The 20,991-nt window shown below is 39.1% G+C and overlaps 1 protein-coding gene across 1 annotated transcript in view; it reads right to left on the reverse strand.

Annotated features, from left to right (window-relative positions):
* Positions 1 to 20,991, reverse strand: part of LOC126095334 (ras-specific guanine nucleotide-releasing factor 2-like) — a 1,914,760-nt gene that overhangs the window by 529,701 nt on the left and 1,364,068 nt on the right. The window contains exon 14 of the mRNA XM_049910139.1: positions 7,581 to 7,780. Coding sequence (XP_049766096.1) covers positions 7,581 to 7,780 — 200 coding nt within the window. The remainder of the gene's footprint in view (positions 1 to 7,580; positions 7,781 to 20,991) is intronic.

Raw genomic sequence — 20,991 nt, forward strand, 5'->3', positions numbered from 1 at the left:
TTAGTTAACTGAATTTCTCATTTTATGTGCCTGCCTCGTAAACTACCTTCCATTCTTCCTGATGTACACTAGTTCTAAACAAAGTAGCAGATTCAGTATTTATTGCTCTAACATTTTTTACTTAGTACGACCATTTAGCATTTTTCTACTGGCAGGTTTTAAAGTTGTCATTTGACCATCACGATCAGACAGATGATTTATTACAGCCTGTGTTTTTATTTAACTGTAATCTGTGGGGTCAAGGAACAGATTATCAGTCATTGAGATGTGCTCTGCCCTTACACTCTTGTTGGGAACTACATAATTGAGAGTAGTTTGAAAATGGACAATAATGATTCCAGCTGTTTATGACTGTTATTATTTGAAAGGAAATTAATGTCACGATCACCACATACTATTATCTTATTGCTATTCTTATAAAGTTTTGTAAGAACTGATTCTAGCCAAGAAAGGAACTTCTGAGTGTTCCCCATAGGTGCCCTGTAGACTACTGAGTTTCTAGTTCTTATCTGACGGCACAGCATTCAGTTTGCTGTTCAATACACTAGTGATTTACATCTATGACTTGTGCCTAAGAGTATTGTGCCTGTAAATTGCCATCCCCACGTCTTACGCAGATCCTGCATTAGTAAGAACCACTTTTATAGCTATTCAAATGTATCTGATTAATTTCTGTAGCTTGTAGATGTTGTCCAGTTAACCAGAGCACATAAGCAATAGTTTCATCTGATCCAACTGTTTCTTGAAGAAAAAGCAGCAGCAGTTCTTTTTTATTTAAAAGATTTCTTATATTTCAATGAAATATTTTTATGCAATGCAGATTATGTATTTTATTTCTGACAGATTCATTAATGTTACACTGACATGAGCTAAATCATTATCAAAATGTACAACATTTACTCTGAAACTTTCTCTTCTCCTTAGCCAAAAAATTCTTCTCCAAGTGTTAACTATTACTGGAATATGTTAGTGTGGTCATGTCATCAGAGCTGCCAAATAGACCAATGAAATCCTTAAACAGCAGATTGCCATTTTCCTCCACATGAACATGCTTTCTTATTTACGATAGGGATGCACCAGCTTTGACTGCTGTGATTTAAAAATTAGTTTATCTTTTTGTAGCAGTCTTGTGTGTGATATAAAAGAATTCCAAGGATTGTTCTGACTAGTTTTTGTTTTACAAACTTTTTTTCCAAGGCCATTCAAATGAAGACTATGTGTGGTACTAAATCTTTGACCAATTCCAATGATATCCAGAGTTTTTATGTTTATAAACCATTTGCATCTACTCAAGAGCTGTTGATTTGTAGCACTGATCTGGTTTACACATCACCAAGTCAGACCAGCATAGAATGTTTACAGACACAACTTATGTGTGCCCTAGACAACACAAGCTGTTAGTTTTTTAGTTCTTGGCAGGCTACTGATGTTTTATTCTTATACATGTCATATGAGCTGCCAAATAGACCAATGAAATCCTTAAACAGCAGATTACCATTTTCCTCCACACGAACATGCTTCCTTATTTGCGATAGGGGTGCACCAGGTTTGACTGCTGTGATTATTGGCAAGAATCACAAGCTTCCTCAGAGCACTACAGTCCAAATCATATTGGTGGATATTTTGAGGAACAGCATGACAAAGAATCTGCATATGTTCACTTTGAGTTTTAGAAGCAAAATCGTATTTACTCGAATCTAAGCTGCCCTCGAATCAAAGCCGCACCTGAAAAATGAGCCTTGAAATCAAGGGAAAAAAAAAGTTCCCGAATCTAAGCCGCTACTGAAATTTAAGACTTGAAATTCAAGGTGAGAGAAAAGTTTTAGACCGCCCCTCCAAATCTAAACAAAGTTGGTCCATTGTAACGTGAAACACTATTGAGGTCGAATGGCTGAAGATACAGCTACAGTAGTTTGGTTCGAGTCGTAAGCTTAACAGTTAAGCTTTACCAAGAAGCCATTGCTATGTGTCAGGTGCTCTGCCCGTATTTATACGGGTACCCTTCCTTTTTCGCGTGCTTCGTTTGGTTCGAATCAATTGCTTATTTTGCTTTGATCTGATAAGTGCCATTCTCTTTGTTATAGGGGTTTACGCCACTCTAAGCTGAAAATGCATTATTGTACTGTGTCATGCATTGTTTGTTGCATTCTGATAGTGAGTATTTACGACCTGCTGCCGCTCGCGGCATGGCTTGCTTTTGTGCACGCAACTGCGGCTTACAATAAAAAAGTCCACAGCTTGTGGTCGTGTGGTACCATTCTCGCTTCCCGTGCCCGGGTTCACGGGTTCGATTCCCAGCGGGGTCAAGGATTTTCTCTGCCTCGTGATGACTGGGTGTTGTGTGATGTCCTTAGGTTAGTTAGGTTTAAGTAGTTCTAAGTTCTAGGGGATTGATGACCATAGATGTTAAGTCCCATAGTGCTCAGAGCCATTTGAACCATTTTTACAATAAAAAAAGAGAGGAATTGTCTCGTAAGCGAAACAATGGCAAGAGACTGCAATTTGTTGTTACTTAGACTGCTGCTTTCTTTCATAATGATCAACAAGAAACAAATAATAGACTGCGTATGATAGAAGATGTTCTGAACGAGAGTTTAGCGAAAATTTTTCTCCGTTTGAAAATCTTTGCAGACGCCTCTTTAGTACATTACATTCTGCACAGAAATTAGAGTTATCTTAGATTTAAAAATCTAGTCAATTGTCGTGCTTCATTTCTGACTGTATCACTATTGAGCATAAGAATAATACGAATATAAACATGACATGATATGTATATTCTTCCGCGTTTGCTGTTGTCTCACTCTAGTTTCGTAGTTTATTAGGCAGACAGGATTTAAATGAGATAGCAGCAAACACGAAAGAATACATGGCATAATGTTTACATTCTTCTACCTTTTCTTTTAATTTATTTACTGATGCGTGACGCAGAGGTTTTGGCGCCAGTATTTATCTTTGTGCCTGCAAAGCATACCTGTGTTGCGCTACATATATTTGACGGCAGAAGTTAGTTGTGGCGACACCTACCAACATTTTTCAGAACTTCCACTTACTTTACACTCGATTCTAAGCCGCAGGCAGTTTTTTGGATTACAAAAACCGGAAAAAAAATTCGGCTTAGATTCGAGTAAATACGGTAGTCTTTCTGAGAAGTGTTACTGCAGCACACAGGATTTGAGTATTTTCAGTATGATGTACAAAAGCACCATCATCAATGATGTCACCAAGTACTTCAAGTCTGTTTGTTGAGAGGATATTTGTGGACCTATTTAATATAATAGTACTTTGTAAGGTTGTTGTTTCCTTTCAGTGAAGAGTCTACCTCTGCACATTGAAAGTGAAATTTTGTCTCACACTTTACACTCAGAATATCACTTTTAGCAGTTTGCCAGCATTTTTTCACAAGTCCTAGTATCAGTATCTAACAATAGTTCACTATAGCTTTTCTATACAAGAAAGAACTGCATAATGACAGGGCTCCTACTGCTGATGTTAATGTTAATTTAGAACTAGAGCCAGATATTTTGGAGAGCGAAATCCAGTGGGCCCTCGAAAAAATGGCTGATAACAAAACTAGTGGGCATGATGAAATACCAGCAGAATTGTTTAAAGTCACTGGAAAGGATGCAGTGAAAGTGCTGCACTCAATATGTCAAAAAATATGGATCACACAGCAGTGGCCATTAGACTGGAAAAGATCAGTATTCATTCCCATTCCAAAGAAGAGAAGTTCTAAAGAATGCTCAGATTACTGAACAATTGCACTTATCTCACATGCTAGCAAAGTCATGTTGAAAATCTTACAAAATAGACTTCGCCAATATCTAGATCGAGAGCTACCAGAAGAACAAGCTGGATTTAGGAAAGGAAGAGGAACTAGAGATCAAATTGCTAACATTCAGTGGATTACAGGAAAAGCTATAGAATTCCACAGAGATGTGTACCTCTGCTTTATTGACTATGCCAAAGCCTTTGACTGCGTCGATCACAACAAATTATGGAATGTACAGAAAAACATGGGTGTACCAGATCACCTCATTCATCTGAAACAGAGTTTATACTTTGACCAAGAAACCATGGTGAGAACTATGTATGGAACAAAAAAATGGATAAAGATTCAGAAAGGGGTCCGGCAAGGCTGCATACTGTCACCGTACTTATTCAATCTGTATGCAGAACATGTTATGAGGAATGCGAGGCTAGGTGAAGGAGAAACAGGAATTAAAATAGCTGGAATAAATGTAAACAACCTCAGGTATGCAGATGATATGATCCTGTTGGCAGAAAGTGAAGAAGAATTGAAAACACTCTTGCTGAAGGTGAAAGACAAAAGTGAAAAGGCCGGTCTTAGGCTGAATGTGAAGAAAACGAAAATTATGGCAACTACACCTACCAATTTGTGGGATGTAAAAGGAGAAACCATGGAGATAGTGACCACATTCAGTTATCTCGGTTCCTAGATCTCTGCTGATGGCGACTGCAGCCATGAAATCCGGAGACGCCTGTTGCTCGGTAGGCAGGCGATGTCAAACCTGGATAAGGTTATAAGGTTCAGAGATATAGCACTAGCAACAAAGATCCGTATTGTGAGGGCTATGGTCTTTCCAGTTGTGATGTATGGATGTGAGACCTGTACCATTAGAAAGGCTGAATGGCGTAGAATTGACTCCTTCAAATTGTGTGGTGTTGGAGGAAACTTCTTAGAGTTCCATGGACTGCAAAGAGAACCAACTGATCAATATTGGAGCAAATAAAACCAGATTTCTCCCTGGAAGGTCTAACGTTAAAACAAAAGCTGACCTACTTTGGACACACAATGCGAAGGCATGTCTCGCTGGAAAAAACATTAATGATGGGGAAGACTGAAGAAACTAGATGAAGAGGACGTCAGAGGATGAGATGGATCGATGGCATAACAGAAGCAATGTGTTCCAACCTGGAAGGTCTACGGGAGAAAGTGCAGGAGAGGAAAAAGTGGTGTGATTTGGTTCATGGGGTCACGAAGAGTCGGAACCAACTAAACGAATAGAGAGAGAGAGAGAGAGAGAGAGAGAGAGAGAGAGAGAGAGAGAGAGAGAGAGAGATAGCTTTTCTTATCACATTCATTATTTTGTTTCACAAGTTTGCCATATTTACGAGGTATGTTCACAAAATAAGTTTCATTTCGTTATATAGAACAAATGTGTACAGATACAAAAAAAATATTTATTGTACAAAAATCTACAGCTGCTAAACTGCTTTTCTACATAGCTTCTGAAATTTTGTAGGACTTGTCACAGCATGGCACAAGTTTTTGTATGCCTTCTTCATAGAAGGTTTCTGCCTGTGTATTCAACCGTGTGGTAACACATTCTTTCAGCTCGTCATCATCACTGAAATGTTGACCACCAAGGACAGATTTTAGGTGTAAGAAGAGATAAAAGTTGCTAGGAGTGAGGTCCGGACTGTTCAGAGGGTGATCAAACGCGTCCCAGTGAAATTCCCATAAGAATTGTTTGGTCACATTCACCGTGTGAGGTCAGGCATTATCATGGAAAAAAACAACACCTTTTGACAGTAATCCTCGGCACCTGTTCTGTATTATGTGGCGCAATATCTTAATGGTCTCACAGTAACCATGTGCATTGATTCTTTTGGCCTCGTGGTGAGGAATCAATCAGCAAAATGCCTTTTCTGTCCCAAAAAATGGCGAACATGACTTTTTGAGGTATCAAGATTTGCTTAGGTTTAACCTTCATTGGGGATGAAGTGTGGCTCCATTCCATCGATTGCCATTTTGTTTCAGGGATGTCGTACGAAAACCATCACCTTCCTCATTGTAGCGTGTCAAAAACTGAAATTCACTGCCCATCCATGCATTTTTTTCCCCAGTAAGAACTTTAGGTACCCAAAATGAGCAAAGTTTTCGAAATTTCAGTCTTTCAGTAACAATTTCATTAATTAGTGATCGTGAGATTTGTGCAACTTCCATAGCAAGGGCACTAAGTGTAAACCTATGGTTGTGCTTAATCTTCTCTTCAATTGTGTGAACCAGTTCATCAGTAACCACAGACGGGCATCCACTTCATTCTTCATCGTGCACTTGATCACATCCTTCATTGAACAGTCTGACCCACCTTCTAACCATTGAATCACTCATAGCATTTTGTCTATAAACCTCACAGATTTGATGAATTTCCTTTGATTTAACTTTCTTTGCCTTTAGAAAACGATTCACAGATCTGATTTCACATGCAGTAGCATTTTCAATTATGGCTGACATTATAAAGAAGCACTACAAAGCACATGTCGGCTGCAGAGATCTTAAAATGGCGTACATGTCTTCTCCTTGAGTCAGAGTAACTGGCACTCATGCTCAGAACTGCAATGATAGTGCTGTCGTGGATAGAAATAGAAACAGAACTTACTTTGTGGACGATCCTCATATATTTTAACACATGCAATTTTTCTAACAGCATGACAATAGTTTTGACTTTGCAGTCCTTCTTTAGTGTTTTACCTAGATTATATTTATTATCCCTTTTGCAGCATCATAGTTTTAACTTTGGATTTACTTTTATGCACATGAGATGATACACACTTTATGCACGTTATACCCTTTATGGCACATGTCTTGCAGCACCAAAATTTCAGCATCGACTACTATGATTTGTACAATGGTGTACTTGCTCCCTGTGCAATTTTGTTTTCACAGTTTTGTGACACCACACTACTTCTTCAGAAACTATTTGACAGTAACATAAATGAAAATTTTTTACACATTAAGTACTTTTTATAGTTTCTGGTTGCATTTTTTCTTGGAATTAACATTTTTGCAATTTGCACTCCATGTGTCTGTCACTATAATGTGGTCAAAACACGGTATATTGTATTCTGTTTTGTGAAGCATACAAATGTAAGCTGTGAACGTTAAAATAAAAGGGTTTTGGAGTGCTGCATTTTTTTATGTTTTTTTGTAGGTAACCAACTAAGCTTGTGAGAACTTTTTGTCCATCCGTGGAAAAAAATAACTATTATAAAATATTTAAGTCCATTTTATTTTGTCCACTTATGACATGCACACCATTAGAGCTGCCTACTTTGGATATTTCAATTAATTAATGATTCATGATATTACATACTGAAGTGACTCCTCCCTAGAAAACAAATTATTATTGATCCATGGGAGTCACTAGAATTACAAGCACCATTCGTATGCACTATCCTGCAGGAATCTCGACTAGTAGTGGCAAAATCTTATGACTGCACAGCACTACATATTTCTCGTTGGTAATAATAACAGCAGTTTCATAGCCATAATAAAGAACAAAACCATGGTTTATAAACTAAACTGAAACAACTATATTGCTGGAGATTAAAACTGAAGAAAAGAACTGCTCCTCCTAAATGCTGCGAGTGTGAGAAAAACTGGAGTACCATGCAAGAAAAATGAAGAACTTATGCTGAGAACCGCATATTAACTATAGTTTGGTATACAATATAGAATTTATAATCTGCATAACTGATAACAGTATTTTGTCTTCTAAAAATGTTTATAATACTTCACTGTTTATTGCACGTGACAGAACAAAACTACTACTTACATCACTGATCCCACTGCTGTCTGTGCCTCAGGTGGATCTGAATTATAAAACACCTTCTTCAATGCTTCAAGAACAGTTACCCCATCTGTGAAAACTCTGTATGTAAGCAAAAAGGTGTTTAGGAAATCTATGGATAGGAATCTGAGATCAGTTAAACGCTCCAATAGTCTCTCAGGTGTAGCATACCGGATCTGTGGTACCTATAAACATTTGATGAAACACAATACAGAATTAGCATTCTTCGTAATTAACAATATGAGAAAACTAACCAGTTTACACACATACATATATAACACTCTCCAAGGAAAGTGAAATGGTAGAGTATAATTACAAATGTTCAGTAGTAATGCAAGACAGACTGATGGGGAGTTACACAAATGTTGGTAGCTTACTGAATATAACACACATGCAGTGAAACTCAGCAATTAAGCACTTTGAAAATGTGATGGTATGGTGCTTCTATAAACATTTTGCCTGGATATTTAAAACTGAACCTGTTATTTCAGTTAGTTAATTTCATATTTCATAAATAATTACAAAGATTTTAATTGAAATGTAGAAAAAGTCAGTTTCCAAGCATCACACACATGATTTAAAACTTTGTGGCTGAATAAAACTATGTGCTGGACCAAGACTTGAACCTGGGACCTTTGTCTTCATGGGCAAATGCTTTACCAGCTAAGCTACCCAAGTACAACTCATAACTGTCCTTGAAGCTTTATTTTCAACAGTACCTCATCTCCAACTTTCCAAACTCTACAGAATCTCTCATGCAATATCCTTTCTTCAAGTGATGCTAGTCTTCCTAGATCTGCAGGAGATCTTCTATAAACTTTTGAAGATAGGACATGAGATACTGGTGGAAGCAAAGCAGTGAGGATGGGTTGTGAGTCACGCTTGGGTAGCTCAATCATTAGAGAACTTTGTGGCTGAATAAAACTATGTGCTTGACCAAGACACGAACCTGGGACCTTTGTCTTCACGGGCAACAGAACTTGCTCGTGAAAGGCAAAGGTCTCAATTTTGAGTCTCAGTCTGACACTCAGTATTAATCTACCTGAAAGTTTCATATCAGAGCATGCTCTGCCACAGAGTGAAAATCTCATTCTCCACATATCATTTGTTTGTGTACTTCGCCACATGCAAAGTAATCATAGATAACAGTATAACCTGGCTTTCATGTTCCCGGAATTAATGTTTCCCTGCTGTTTATGACATTTTTTATTGTTCCTGTCAAATTTCCTATGTCCATGTTGTTAATTTGCACCCGATTTCACATCAACATATTTATAATTTCCCCGTAGTTTACACATTATGAAAAATCTTTATGGAGACTAAAATTACACTGATCATGCAACACGTTTCAAGAATTTATTCTCATTGTCAAGTTCAGTATTTATGTATGTATATTTTGTGATATTACACAAACAGTGAGTGAGAGTTTGTGTATGTGTGTGTGTGTGTGTGTATGTGTGTGTGTGTGTGGTTTTCCACATAACTGAGGAGACACAGTACCCAATAATCTCAAAAACAACACTACAATGGAAGAGACACAAAATAACACATATTCAAACACCACACAAAATAGTTATGTACATATTTTCACTTGACAAATAGAAAAAATTCTCAAAACACATCATGCCAAGCATGAAAAAAATGTCTCTAGTGCAATATTTCGTTATTTAAATAATGAATGGCAGCTGCAGGCTGTCATAATAAATTGAGAGAAACCAGAGTTTGCACAGGAATATTTAAGTGTTCATGTCCCCCACATGTTATTAGAGAGTGGAATGGTAGAGAAATAGCTTAACAGTGGTTCAATGAACCCTCTACCAGGCACTTCATTGTGAATTGCAGAGTAATCAGGTAGATGTAGCTGTGATGTAGATGTCATAATTGATGCCAGGCAAAAACACGTGCCAACGGGCCAATAATTTGGTAGACATGTGCCCCCTCCCCCTCCTCCCACCCCTCCCAATGGTAGGAGTTGAAGCACATCCCACCTTAGGGTGACAGGGATCACACTTCCTAGCTGACAGCCCACCTGTAGCTAAGAGAACAACGCCATCACATACTGAAAGATGGTGAGGGAGAGTAAAATAGTTACACAAAAGATCAGAGCACTGCCAGGATGCCTGTCCAGCCAATGAAGGAGTGCAAACTAGTTATGCAAAGGATCAGAACCTCTTTCTGGAGGCTTGTACAGCCAATCACACTAAACAAGGTGAACAACTTGACACAAAACTATACTGGCAGCGACAGCAGCTGCATTTCAAGAGTCTGTATTAGGAAACCCTTTCAACCCTTTCACTGTATGTTGCGCCTTAACATCTAAGTGAAAATGAAGAACTGCCTCCTGATCAAAAGTAGGATATGGCCCCACCAGCCGTTGGAATAGGACATCAGTGTTTGCATGCTGCATGGTAGGCTGAAGATACATTGCACAGTTTTAGCAAGACAGAAACAAGGTGCAGTGCTGGAGGCGATGTGCAACTTTGTGGGGCAATGAAGCAGAATGGTTAAACCATGAAACTAAGGGCTTCTTGTTACCGTATTTACTCGAATCTAAGCCGCACTTTTTTTCCGGTTTTTGTAATCCAAAAAACCGCCTGCGTCTTAGAATCGAGTGCAAAGCAAGAGGAAGTTCTGAAAAATGTTGGTAGGTGCCGCCACAACTAACTTCTGCTGTCGAATATATGTAGCGCTACACAGGAATGCTTTGTAGGCACAAAGATAAATACTGGTGCCAAAACCTCTGCGTCAGTAAATAAATTTAAAAAAAAAAGGCGGAAGACGAGCTTTTTTTTCTCCGCCCTGAGTTTCGACCACTGCATTTTCATACATTATCCAACGAAGTAAATACAAATTCCATATTGTTCATCTTCGAATGTAGCAGAATTTCAATGTACTACGAAAATCCGACTGGCAAGACTGTTTGGGATGTTTGTCAATATGGCCAACTCTACGTTCTGAATTTTTTCCTACCTGTGAGAAGAGATGGTTGCTAATAGTAACCTGATGAAATGTGAATCACAAGCAGTATTCTTTTCACCATTCACCATAAGAATAATATGAATATAAACAATTTGCCATGTATTCTTCCGTGTTTGTTGCTATTTCATTTAAATCCTGTCTGCCTAATAAACTACGAAACTAGAGTGAGACAACAGTAAACGCGGAAGAATATACTTATCGTGTCATGTTTATATTCGTATTATTCTTATGCCTAATAGTGATACAGTCAGAAATGAAACATGGCAACTGACTAGATTTTTAAATCTAAGATGACTCTAATTTCTGTGCAGAATTTGATGTACTAAAGAAGCGGCCGCAAAGATTTTCAAACGGAGAAAAATTTTCGCCTAACTCTCATTCAGAACATGTTCTATCATACGCAGCCTATTATTTGGTTCTTGTTGATCATTCTCAAAGAAAGCAGCAGTGTAAGTAACAACAAATAGCAGTCTCTTGACATTGCTTCGCTAATGAGACGATTCGCCTCTTTTTAGTTGTAAGCAGCGGTAGCACGCACAAAAGCAAGCCATGCCGTGAGTGGCGACAGGCCGTAAACACGCACTGTCAGAATGCGACAAACAATGCATGACACAGTACAGTGATGCATTTTCAGCTTAGAGTGACGTAAACACCTATAACAGAGAAAACGGCACTTATCAGATCAAAGCAAGATAAGCAATTGATTCAAACCAGACGAAGCATGTGAAAAAGGAAGGGTACCCGTATAAATACGGATGGAGCACCTGACGCATAGCAATGGCTACCTGGTAAAGCTTAACTGCTAAGCTTACGATTCGAACCAAACTACTGTAGCTGTATCGTCATTCATTCGACCTAAATTGCCTCATATTACAATGGACCAACTTTGTTTTGATTTGGAGGTGCGGCCTAAAACTTTTCTCTCCCCTTGAATTTCGAGTCTCAAATGTCAGGTGCGGCTTAGATTCGGGAAATCTTTTTTTCCTTTATTTCGAGTCTCATTTTTCAGGTGCGGCTTAGATTCAAGTGCGGCATAGATTAGAGTAAATATGGTAGTAATGAGGTGGAACTTAGACTCATACAAGAACACATGAAACTTTCTACTTGGGAGTAGCACTGCTGAGCAGAGTTGAGCATTTTTGATGAATAAGCATTTGGAACCATCCTCATATCAATGTGCTACAATTGTACCAATGTGCTAAAATTGCCCCTATGTGCTACAATCGAGTCCATTCTGAGAGGCATCCATAGCCAAAACCAGGTAATAGCCAAGATGGAAAATAGCCAAACAAGGAGCAGAATGTAATTTAGATTTCAAAAGCATCGATGTGTGCTCATAGGCCAGCATCCACTGAAAAAGGAGCATTCTTCTCAAGCAGCTTGTGGAGGGGATGGGTCAATGTGGCTGTACATGGAATAAATTTGTGATAGTAAGTAAGTTTACCTAAAAGCGGTTGAAGTTCTTCGATATCTGTAAGGCAAGGCACAGCTTTGACCACAGCGACATGATGACATAAACGTTTAACACATTTCTGAGAAATCTCAGTGCCCAGATACACAATGGATGGCTAAAAAAAAGTGTGATTTGACCAAATTGCATTTGATCTGTATAGTATGTAAGACTGTAAACAAGGTGCTCAAGTTAAGTAAATATCTTCTGTGGATGCACACATCATCATGATGTCATCGAAATAGTTGATGCACTCCAGAATGGACATTGTTAGTTGTTACAAAAAATGCTCAAAAACTACCCACACCAGACAGGAGGTGCTGAGATTGGTATAAGCCGAAAGTTGTGTTAACCACAATGAGCTGTTTAGAACTGTCATGCAACAGAACCTATAAATAGGCTTCAAATAAATCAGTTTTGGAAGAAAACTGGTCCCAGTTAGTTTTTACCCAATAACTAGTCTGCACAGGGCAAAGGGTAGGTGTCAATGATAGTCTGAGCATAAACTGAATTTTTGAAGTCACTGAAGTGAAGCTGATCAGCTGGATTTTTCCATTCAGTCAATGTAATAAGCTGTATGACCCCCAACAACATCAGCCTGTCCAGTACTGCTTTTATGTGACCATGCAAAGTCACGGAATAAAGTGTGCATGGAAAAACATAGCCACACCATTGGGTTCTGGGTAATGTGGACTGCGAAGTTAGTGACAAAACCTAGTCTGTCCAAGAAAAGAGATGGGAAATCAGAATACAGAGAATCTAACTGCTGGTAAGGGAGCTAATCAAAAATGAGGTAGACAGTATCTGAAATGGAAAAATCAAAAGCACTCAAAGCATCCAGGCCAAACAAGTTTGCAGTGTCAGCACATCCACTACCATCACCTTAAGAAATAGACATCTTCAGAAGCACTCTCTACATGCATAAAAACATAAATGATTTGGTGTACAGGATGGTCAGCAATCTGCAGTTGTTTGCTAGTGATGCTGTCGTGTACGGTAAGTTGGCAAAGTTGAGTGGCTATAGGAAGATACAAGATGATTTAGACAAAATTTCCAGTAGTGTAATGAATGGCAGCTAGCCCTAAATGTGGGGAAATGTAAGTTGATGTGTCTAAGTAGGAAGATCAAACCTGTAACATTTGTATACAGTATTACTAGTGTCCTGCTTGACACAGTCAAGTCATTTAAATACCTTTGTGTAGCACTGGAAAGTGATATGAGGTGGAATGATTAAGTGAGAACTGTGGTAGGGAAAGCGAATGGTCAACTTCAGTTTACTGGGAGAATTTAAGGAAAGAGTGTTTCATCTGTAAAGGATACCACTTATAGGATGCTGATGCAACCTATTTTTGAGTACCACTCGAGTGTTTGGGATTTGTATCAGGTCAGACTGAAGGATGACATTGAAGCAATTCAGTGGTAGGCTGCTAGATTTGTTACCAATAGATTCAAACAACACTTAAGTGTTACAGAGGTGCTTCAGGAACTCAAACGGGAATCCCTAGAGAGAAGGTGATGTTCTTTTCAAGAAATTCCATTGAGGAAATTTAAAGAACTGGCATCTGAAGCTGACTGCTGAACGAGTGTACTGCAGCCAACATACATTAGATGTAAGGATCACAAGGATAAGATATGAGAAATCAGGACCCATACAGATTCACATAAACAGGCATTTTTCCCTCACTCTGTTTGCGAGTGGAACACAAAAGGAAATGACAAGTAGTTATACAGGGTACCCTCTGCCATGCATCATATGGTGGCTTTTGAATCATGTATGTAAATGTAGATGTACATGTAAAACTGATTAAAAGACTTGACCCTTCAGTCCGAATATGCCATTTAAACATAGAAGGCATTATCCAAGTTAAAAGCAATACATATCTAAACTCCTTGTAGATTATGATTTTGATGTAGTTCTAATCCAGGAAACACGAGCTCCAACTATGGAAGACCTGCATAAAAGCGGTAGGACCCATGGCTACGATCTTATGGGTGCTGCATATCACAGTGTGCACAGTGTCAACACCTATTTAAGGAGCAATATCAAGCATGCTCACCTCATTTCGAGAAATACAGAAAATGAGATCCATCACGTCTCAATACAAGTGGTGGAGACGATTATAAATAATATTTACAAGCCACCAAATGTGCCGTGGCCACTGGATATTCTGCCAATTACTGCTCACCCATAGATTTATGCTGGAGATTTTAATAGTCGCCATGGACATTGGAACTATGCATGTGACAATGAATGTGGTACTGTGTTCAATAACTGGGCTGAAAATGAAAATTTATATCTGGTTTATGAAGCCAAGAATTTGTGAAATTTCAGATCAGCCACTTGGCAAATAGATTACAACCTGGATCTCTTCTTTGCATCCCTGAATTGCAGAGGGTACACAACACCTATATCTTGAGAAGTCTACCTAATTTCCCACACAGCCAATGAACAATACAGCAAAACTAGTGACAGCGATATTGCAGACAACCTCCTTCAAAGTCTTGACACAGCTAGGAAAGTACAATTGTGTGAGACAGTAGAAAATGTAAACTTCAAACATTCAAGAAGAAAAGCATGGAGTCTTCTGCATAAAACTGACAGAGATTCCAATAAACTTGATCAGAAGTCTGATATTTCAGCTAACCAAATCACTAACCATATAGCTGAAAAATCCTATGAAATACAACATACTTCTAAAATAAAATGAGAACTCATCTCTCTAAAAGCTCAGTGCCCATGTTTGGGCACTCTACTTCACAATTTACACTGACTGAATTGGATGAGGCCGTGAAACAAACTAAACATGGTAAAGTACATTGTCTGGATAATATACAAGTGGAATTGCTGATAAACGTGGGTAATGGTGTAAAAAAAAAGCTGGTGCACTTCTTCTCCAACATCCTAGAAAATTGATCACTGCCCAACGAGCTAAAGGGAACAAAAATAGTGGCAATTTTGAAACCAGGTACACCAGCTGACCAGCCTCTAACTTTCAGATTAATTTCCCTTTACAGCTGCACTTATAAACTCTTGGAGACTCATTTGTAATAGAAATAGTGGCTTCATTTTGGAGCAATCCCAGCTGAGCAAGAATGTTTCAGGCCACAGAGAAGTTGTTGTGACTAGGTACTGGTTCTGACAACTTTCATAGAGGCTGGTTTCCAAGAAAACGTGAAGACATCTGTCGCATTTGTAGACCTAACCGCAGCATATGACAGTCTGGAGAGAAGGGATGATATACCAAATTACTAAGAACAATCTGATGCTGAAAAACTGGAATCTTCATCAACACCATAATAAACAATAGATATTTATGTCAAACAATAGATATTTCTGCTGATCAGCTGCCACACCAACTTTATCAATATCCACTTGAACGACATTGTGTGCTTAATAACTGGGGCAATCCTACCAACAGTGATTTACTGGCTTCCTTTGCTGAGCAACTCTTTCCATCCACAATCTGCAGAAGTTAGGCCTTGCTTAGGGAATACCGCAAGCCACAGGAGAACCTGGAATTACCCGTACAGCAAGACATACCAAGTCTATGATGAAATGGACTCCATGCAAGGAACCTACCATTATGACAAGCCGAACAGCTAGATGCCAGTAATATCGAGGTGAGAGACTGGTGGACGGGACTGTCAATCTGAAAAGCATTAGGGGTTCTGAAAGTATAACTGTGATACTGCTGGCCCAGAACTCGACAGGAAACTATGGGTCAAACTGAACAGAGCTCATACTGGGCATGGTCGATGCACAGACTCACTTTACAAGTGGTGTGCTGCAGAGTCTCTGGTTTGTGACTATGGGGCTTTAAACCATAAGCTCAAGCATATTAGAGATGAATGTCAATAATGTTCCTATCAGGGAAGTTGGAGAAACCTCATGAAAGCAGATGAAACAGCTCTTATATTGATTAGGAACTTAGATATTGACAATTATTTAGTTTTATATGTAGTTTTATCTTTCTGTGTTCTTGTAATATACATGTATTAATGGTATATACCTGTACTTTTATATTGCATGTGAGGTATTCAAATAAATAAACAAATAAACTACCAGAAAAGTCAAAGGATGAACCACTGTTTTATATGTAGTGAGAGCCTCAAAATTGGAATAGGCTACTTGTTGTAACTCAACAAATATTGAGTCACTTTGATAAACAATTAGTTATGACTCGTAAGCACTGGAGACACACAATTAACATCCATGTCCATGTCCACAAGAGGGGTCTAGGAATGACACAGAGGCACTACATGTCCTTTTTTCCTACAGCTGTTACAAGTTGCCAAGCACTTAAGAGCACAAGGCCCTGTTATGTAGCAAGAAACAGTATAAGCAAGAAAGCAGCACAGAGCACTGTCATTGCTATGTTGTTGCTTTTTGGCACTTCACTGTTCAGGGCAGTACAGAGGCCACAGAGACTGTACAGCTGCCACATCATTCTCCCCTCATCCCCCCGCCCCCTACGAGAACTGACTGATGCCCAATGACCTCAAATAGGAGTCACTGCGGCAATGTCACACCAAACCCACAGCGCAAAATAGATACCATGAATGATTGAGTATTATTTAATACTTCAGCCAAAGATGGATTCTTGCACCGAAGTGCATGTTGATGCACCTTCTTGTCAGTAGCCAAACAAATGACGGTGTCACAGACCACAAAATCAGCGTAGAAATCATGATGAGAACCAGTAACCCACTGACATTTGTGATTGAGACTGTGGAGTTCAGCCCAGTAGGACTGATGGGGCTGTTTATGACAATGAAAGAACTTTAAAGCACTGCTTGCATTTACAATGATAATTTTACAACAACCTGCACATTTTTTCAAGCGAAAGCAACACAGATTCCTAGAATGGGGCTAACTGGTATAACAACTGGTAGATCTAAGGTGGAATCCAAAAAAGGAACAAAATCGTGCAGATGTTTGAATCAGTGACATCAAATGCTAGTAAGCACTGCCGAAGCTGCTTCTCATGAGCCTCCCAGTCTCCAGCTGCACTGTCATAAGGGGGAAGGGTGGTGGGTATGCCAACAACATGGGACCAACAAATTCTCTATAGCAACCGTAAGAACCTGCTGCTGCTTGAGTAGAGATTTGACTGCCACCTCCACAGTCAGAAGAACTGAAGGAACAACCAGCAGACTTAGCACACAGAAGTGAACACCACACTCATTGCTAATTCTGTTGTAATGTAAGATACAAAACAACAGACAACCACAATGACGCAAAGTTTATACTTCTTCCACACAGAAGTGAACAACAGTTGAGAATATAAACACAAACAAAGAAACAATCTAAGTACTGATACAAGCAGTTGCTAACAATAAGTAAGAACAAAATATGAGAATGAGTGCACAGTGCACAGTGCTTATAAAGAGGAGGGTTCCACTAGATGACACTGCAGTTGCCTTGCTGTGTGCACAAGTCATGTGACCCACTGCAGGCAGCCTCAGGTGGCAAGCCCACACAGATGTTGGGCAAATATTCAAAGTGTAGCACACTGGTGCCCTCCTGCTGCAGCACATACCCAAAAAGGCTTCTAGCATACATACAAAAGCGAAAGAGAACTTGCTAGCTTGAGCTTGAGAAAGGATCGATCCCAAAAGCTAGCAAGTTTTCTTTCTCTCCTGAGTGTGCCTGTCGACAACTCAATGCTTCTGCTACTCTGTGAGTGGTCCTCTTTAATCCTAAATAGTTTATATGTAAATAGTATTCCTTGATACTACTCATTCCACTGCCAAAAAATGCTTAAATTTACCACAAACATTACTGATTTCTAATATTATATGCATCTGCAGAATAAAAAAGAGTTGTCTACTTACAGTGATGTATTTCACTAATAGTTGAGGATCGGCCATGTCCATGTGCAGTGCTTACATGGTTTTGCAACTAATTACCTTTTTCATTTGCTAGCATGATTCACTCTGAACCTGTAGTATTCTTTTTCTCTTTTATTCTTTTCTTTATTTATTCTCATCGTCAATTTTTCTCCAACCATCAACTTTTCCACAAATCAAACCTTCATTTCTAGACATTGGCAAATCTATGTGCTTCTGTTGCCTCCACAAGAAAAAAAGGTGGTATTTCTTTACTGAATCATCTATTAGCATATAATGAGACTTAATCAATGTCATGCCATGTATATTCGTGAAAACTCTTATCTTCCCAACACAGCAGTCCTACTTCTGCTCCATGATGCTAATGTTCATGTATCTTCCACTTATGCCAAGAAAACTCTTTTACAAATATATGAAAGTTGGTACCTTTCAAGCACTGCATGCAATCTCTGTTTTTCTAATATGAGAGGAAAGGAATTTCTTGCCGAAATGTAGGCACCTTTCGGATTATTTCACAATGCACACTCAGGTGACAAAAGTCAGGGGATAGTGAAATGCACATAGCAGTAGCATTGCATACACAAGGTATAAATGGGCAGTGCATTGGCAGAGTTGTCATTTGTACTCAGGTGATTCATTTGAAAAGGTTTCTGACATGGTTGTGGCTGCTTGAGGAGAATTAACAGACTTTGAACATGGAATGGTTGTTGGAGCTAGATGCACGGGATTTTCCATTACAGAAATCATTAGGGAATTCAGTATTCCAAGATCCACAATAACGAGAGTGTGCCAAGAATACAAAATTTCAACATTACCTCTCATCACAGCCAACACAGTGCCTAACAGCCCCCACTTAACGATCAAGAGCATCAGTGTTTGCATGGAGTTCTCAGTACTAACAGACAAGCAACACTGAACAGAAATCAGTGTGAAACATATGATGAATGTATCTGTTAGGACAATGTGGTGAGATTTGGCTTTAATGGGCTATAGCAGCAGATGACTGAAGCAAGTGCCTTAGTTAACAGCACACCATTGCCCACAGTGCCTCTCATGGATTTGTGACCATATCAGTTGGACCTCAGATGAGTGGAAAACCGTGGCCTGGTCAGGAAGGGCTAATGGTAGGTTTTGAGTGTAGTGCAGACCCTACAAAGCAAGTTGTCAATAAGGCACTGTGCAAGCTGGTGGTGGCTTCATAATGGTGCAGGCTGCATTTATGTGGAATGGACTGATCATTGACTGTCAATGGTTATGTCCAGCTACGTGGAGACCATATTCAGCTTTGTGTTCCCAAATAATGATGGAAGTCTTATGCATGACAAGGCACCATGTCACAGGGCGATTGGTTTGAAGAACATTTTGGTCAATTTGAGTGAATGATTTGGTCAGATCAAACATTTATGGGACTTAATTGAGAGTCACTTCACGCACAAATACTTTTGCAATTGTGGATGGCGATAGAGCCAGCATGGCTCATTATTTCTGCAGGGGATTTAAAATGATTTGTTGAGTCCATGCCATGTTGAGTCACTGCACTACACTGTGCAAAATGAGACCTGACACAATATCATAACCCCATGGTTTTTGTCACTCAGTGTATTTCTACAAGCTATGGTTGATCCTGCCAGTGTTTTTTAGGACTCACTTCTACACTAATTGAGACACATCTTTGATTTCCATAATGCAATGTCAAATATATATTAGTCCCATCATCTTTCCATTCCTGTATCAAAATGGTGTATTGTTAATACAGCTTTTATGTAATTATTGTTATAGTATAATGCCATTTAACTGAAGTCATGAACATAGGTTCCAACAAGGTATAATAGTACCTAGCACTGAGTATTAATATAAGTAGCACAAAAGTTTAGTGACTCATGGGCTGTAAATTGGCAAGTTTTGCAACTTGCTATTTAGATGCTTGCAATTAATAATATTTGCCAGTGCTTCAAGATATGTTATTATTGCAATCAAACATTGGAAAATCCAGGATGGAATAATGACAATGATTTTTTTGTTCAAAAAGATTTCCGGCTTACAGCCGGTTATCATAACTTCATTTCATGATATTTCAGCTGGACAACTGCCAGCCATCTTCAGGTGAGCCAAACGAGGACTGACGAAGATGTTCTCTTAAGTGGAGAGCCCCCAGTGCGTTGTAAAATCAGCAGAGTTCCGTATATGATGTGAACATTTGCCATAGTTCGGATCTTTTAGTGAGTTGTGATATAGTTTCCCTTTCCACAAAAGTACCTCTTGCGGATTCCTTGATGCTAATTGGTCAACAGTTTGCATCGGACATCACTGCTTTGTTTCGACATGCTCTTTCCTCAACTTATTTTATGTTTAACCGGGAATATTTAGAAAAGTCTGACGATGTCATCCCCCACTGTCTCCTCTGGTGGCTAACCTTTTTATGGAGGATTTTGAGGAGAGAGCACTTGAATCAGTGGTTTGTAAACCAACTGTTCTTTGGAGATATGTTGATGATACTTTCATAGTGTAGCTCCACAGAGAAGAAAAGTTAATCGAGTTTTTTCATCATCTTAACTCCATACATGAGAATATTCGATTTGCTCGGAACTCAAGACCTTCTATTCCTGGACATTTTGGTTAAACGGAAGAGTGATAGCTTGGAGGAACATTCTGTCTACCGTAAGTCCACTCACACTGATTTGTATTTGCATTCTTCAAGTTGCCATCACCCATCCCAGACTATGAGTGTACTTAAAACCCTTGCCCACAGGGCACATATGGTGTCGGATGCGGAGAATTTGCCTAAGGAACTTGAACATTTAAGGATAGTGTTCAGAGACAATGGATACTCGACCCGGCAAATTAACAGGGCCTTCTCAACTAGAGCCAGGAACTGGGAAGTGGATAAAAAGGAGAACGTGCCAGCCAAGTCCCTAGTTTTTCTTCCCTTTGTTGGAAATATCTCCTTCAAGATAGCAAGGATTCTTCATAATTTTCATGTGAAAGTGTTTTTTTGCCCACCTTCTAAGATTTTAGATTTGCTGGGATCGGTAAAGGATGATTTGTTAGTGCAGAAGGCGAGAATTTACAAAATGCCATGTCAATGTGATATGGCCTATATAGGACAGACAATGCGTA

The sequence above is a fragment of the Schistocerca cancellata genome, chromosome 8 (genome assembly GCF_023864275.1).
Source record: "Schistocerca cancellata isolate TAMUIC-IGC-003103 chromosome 8, iqSchCanc2.1, whole genome shotgun sequence".
NCBI lineage: Eukaryota > Metazoa > Arthropoda > Insecta > Orthoptera > Acrididae > Schistocerca > Schistocerca cancellata.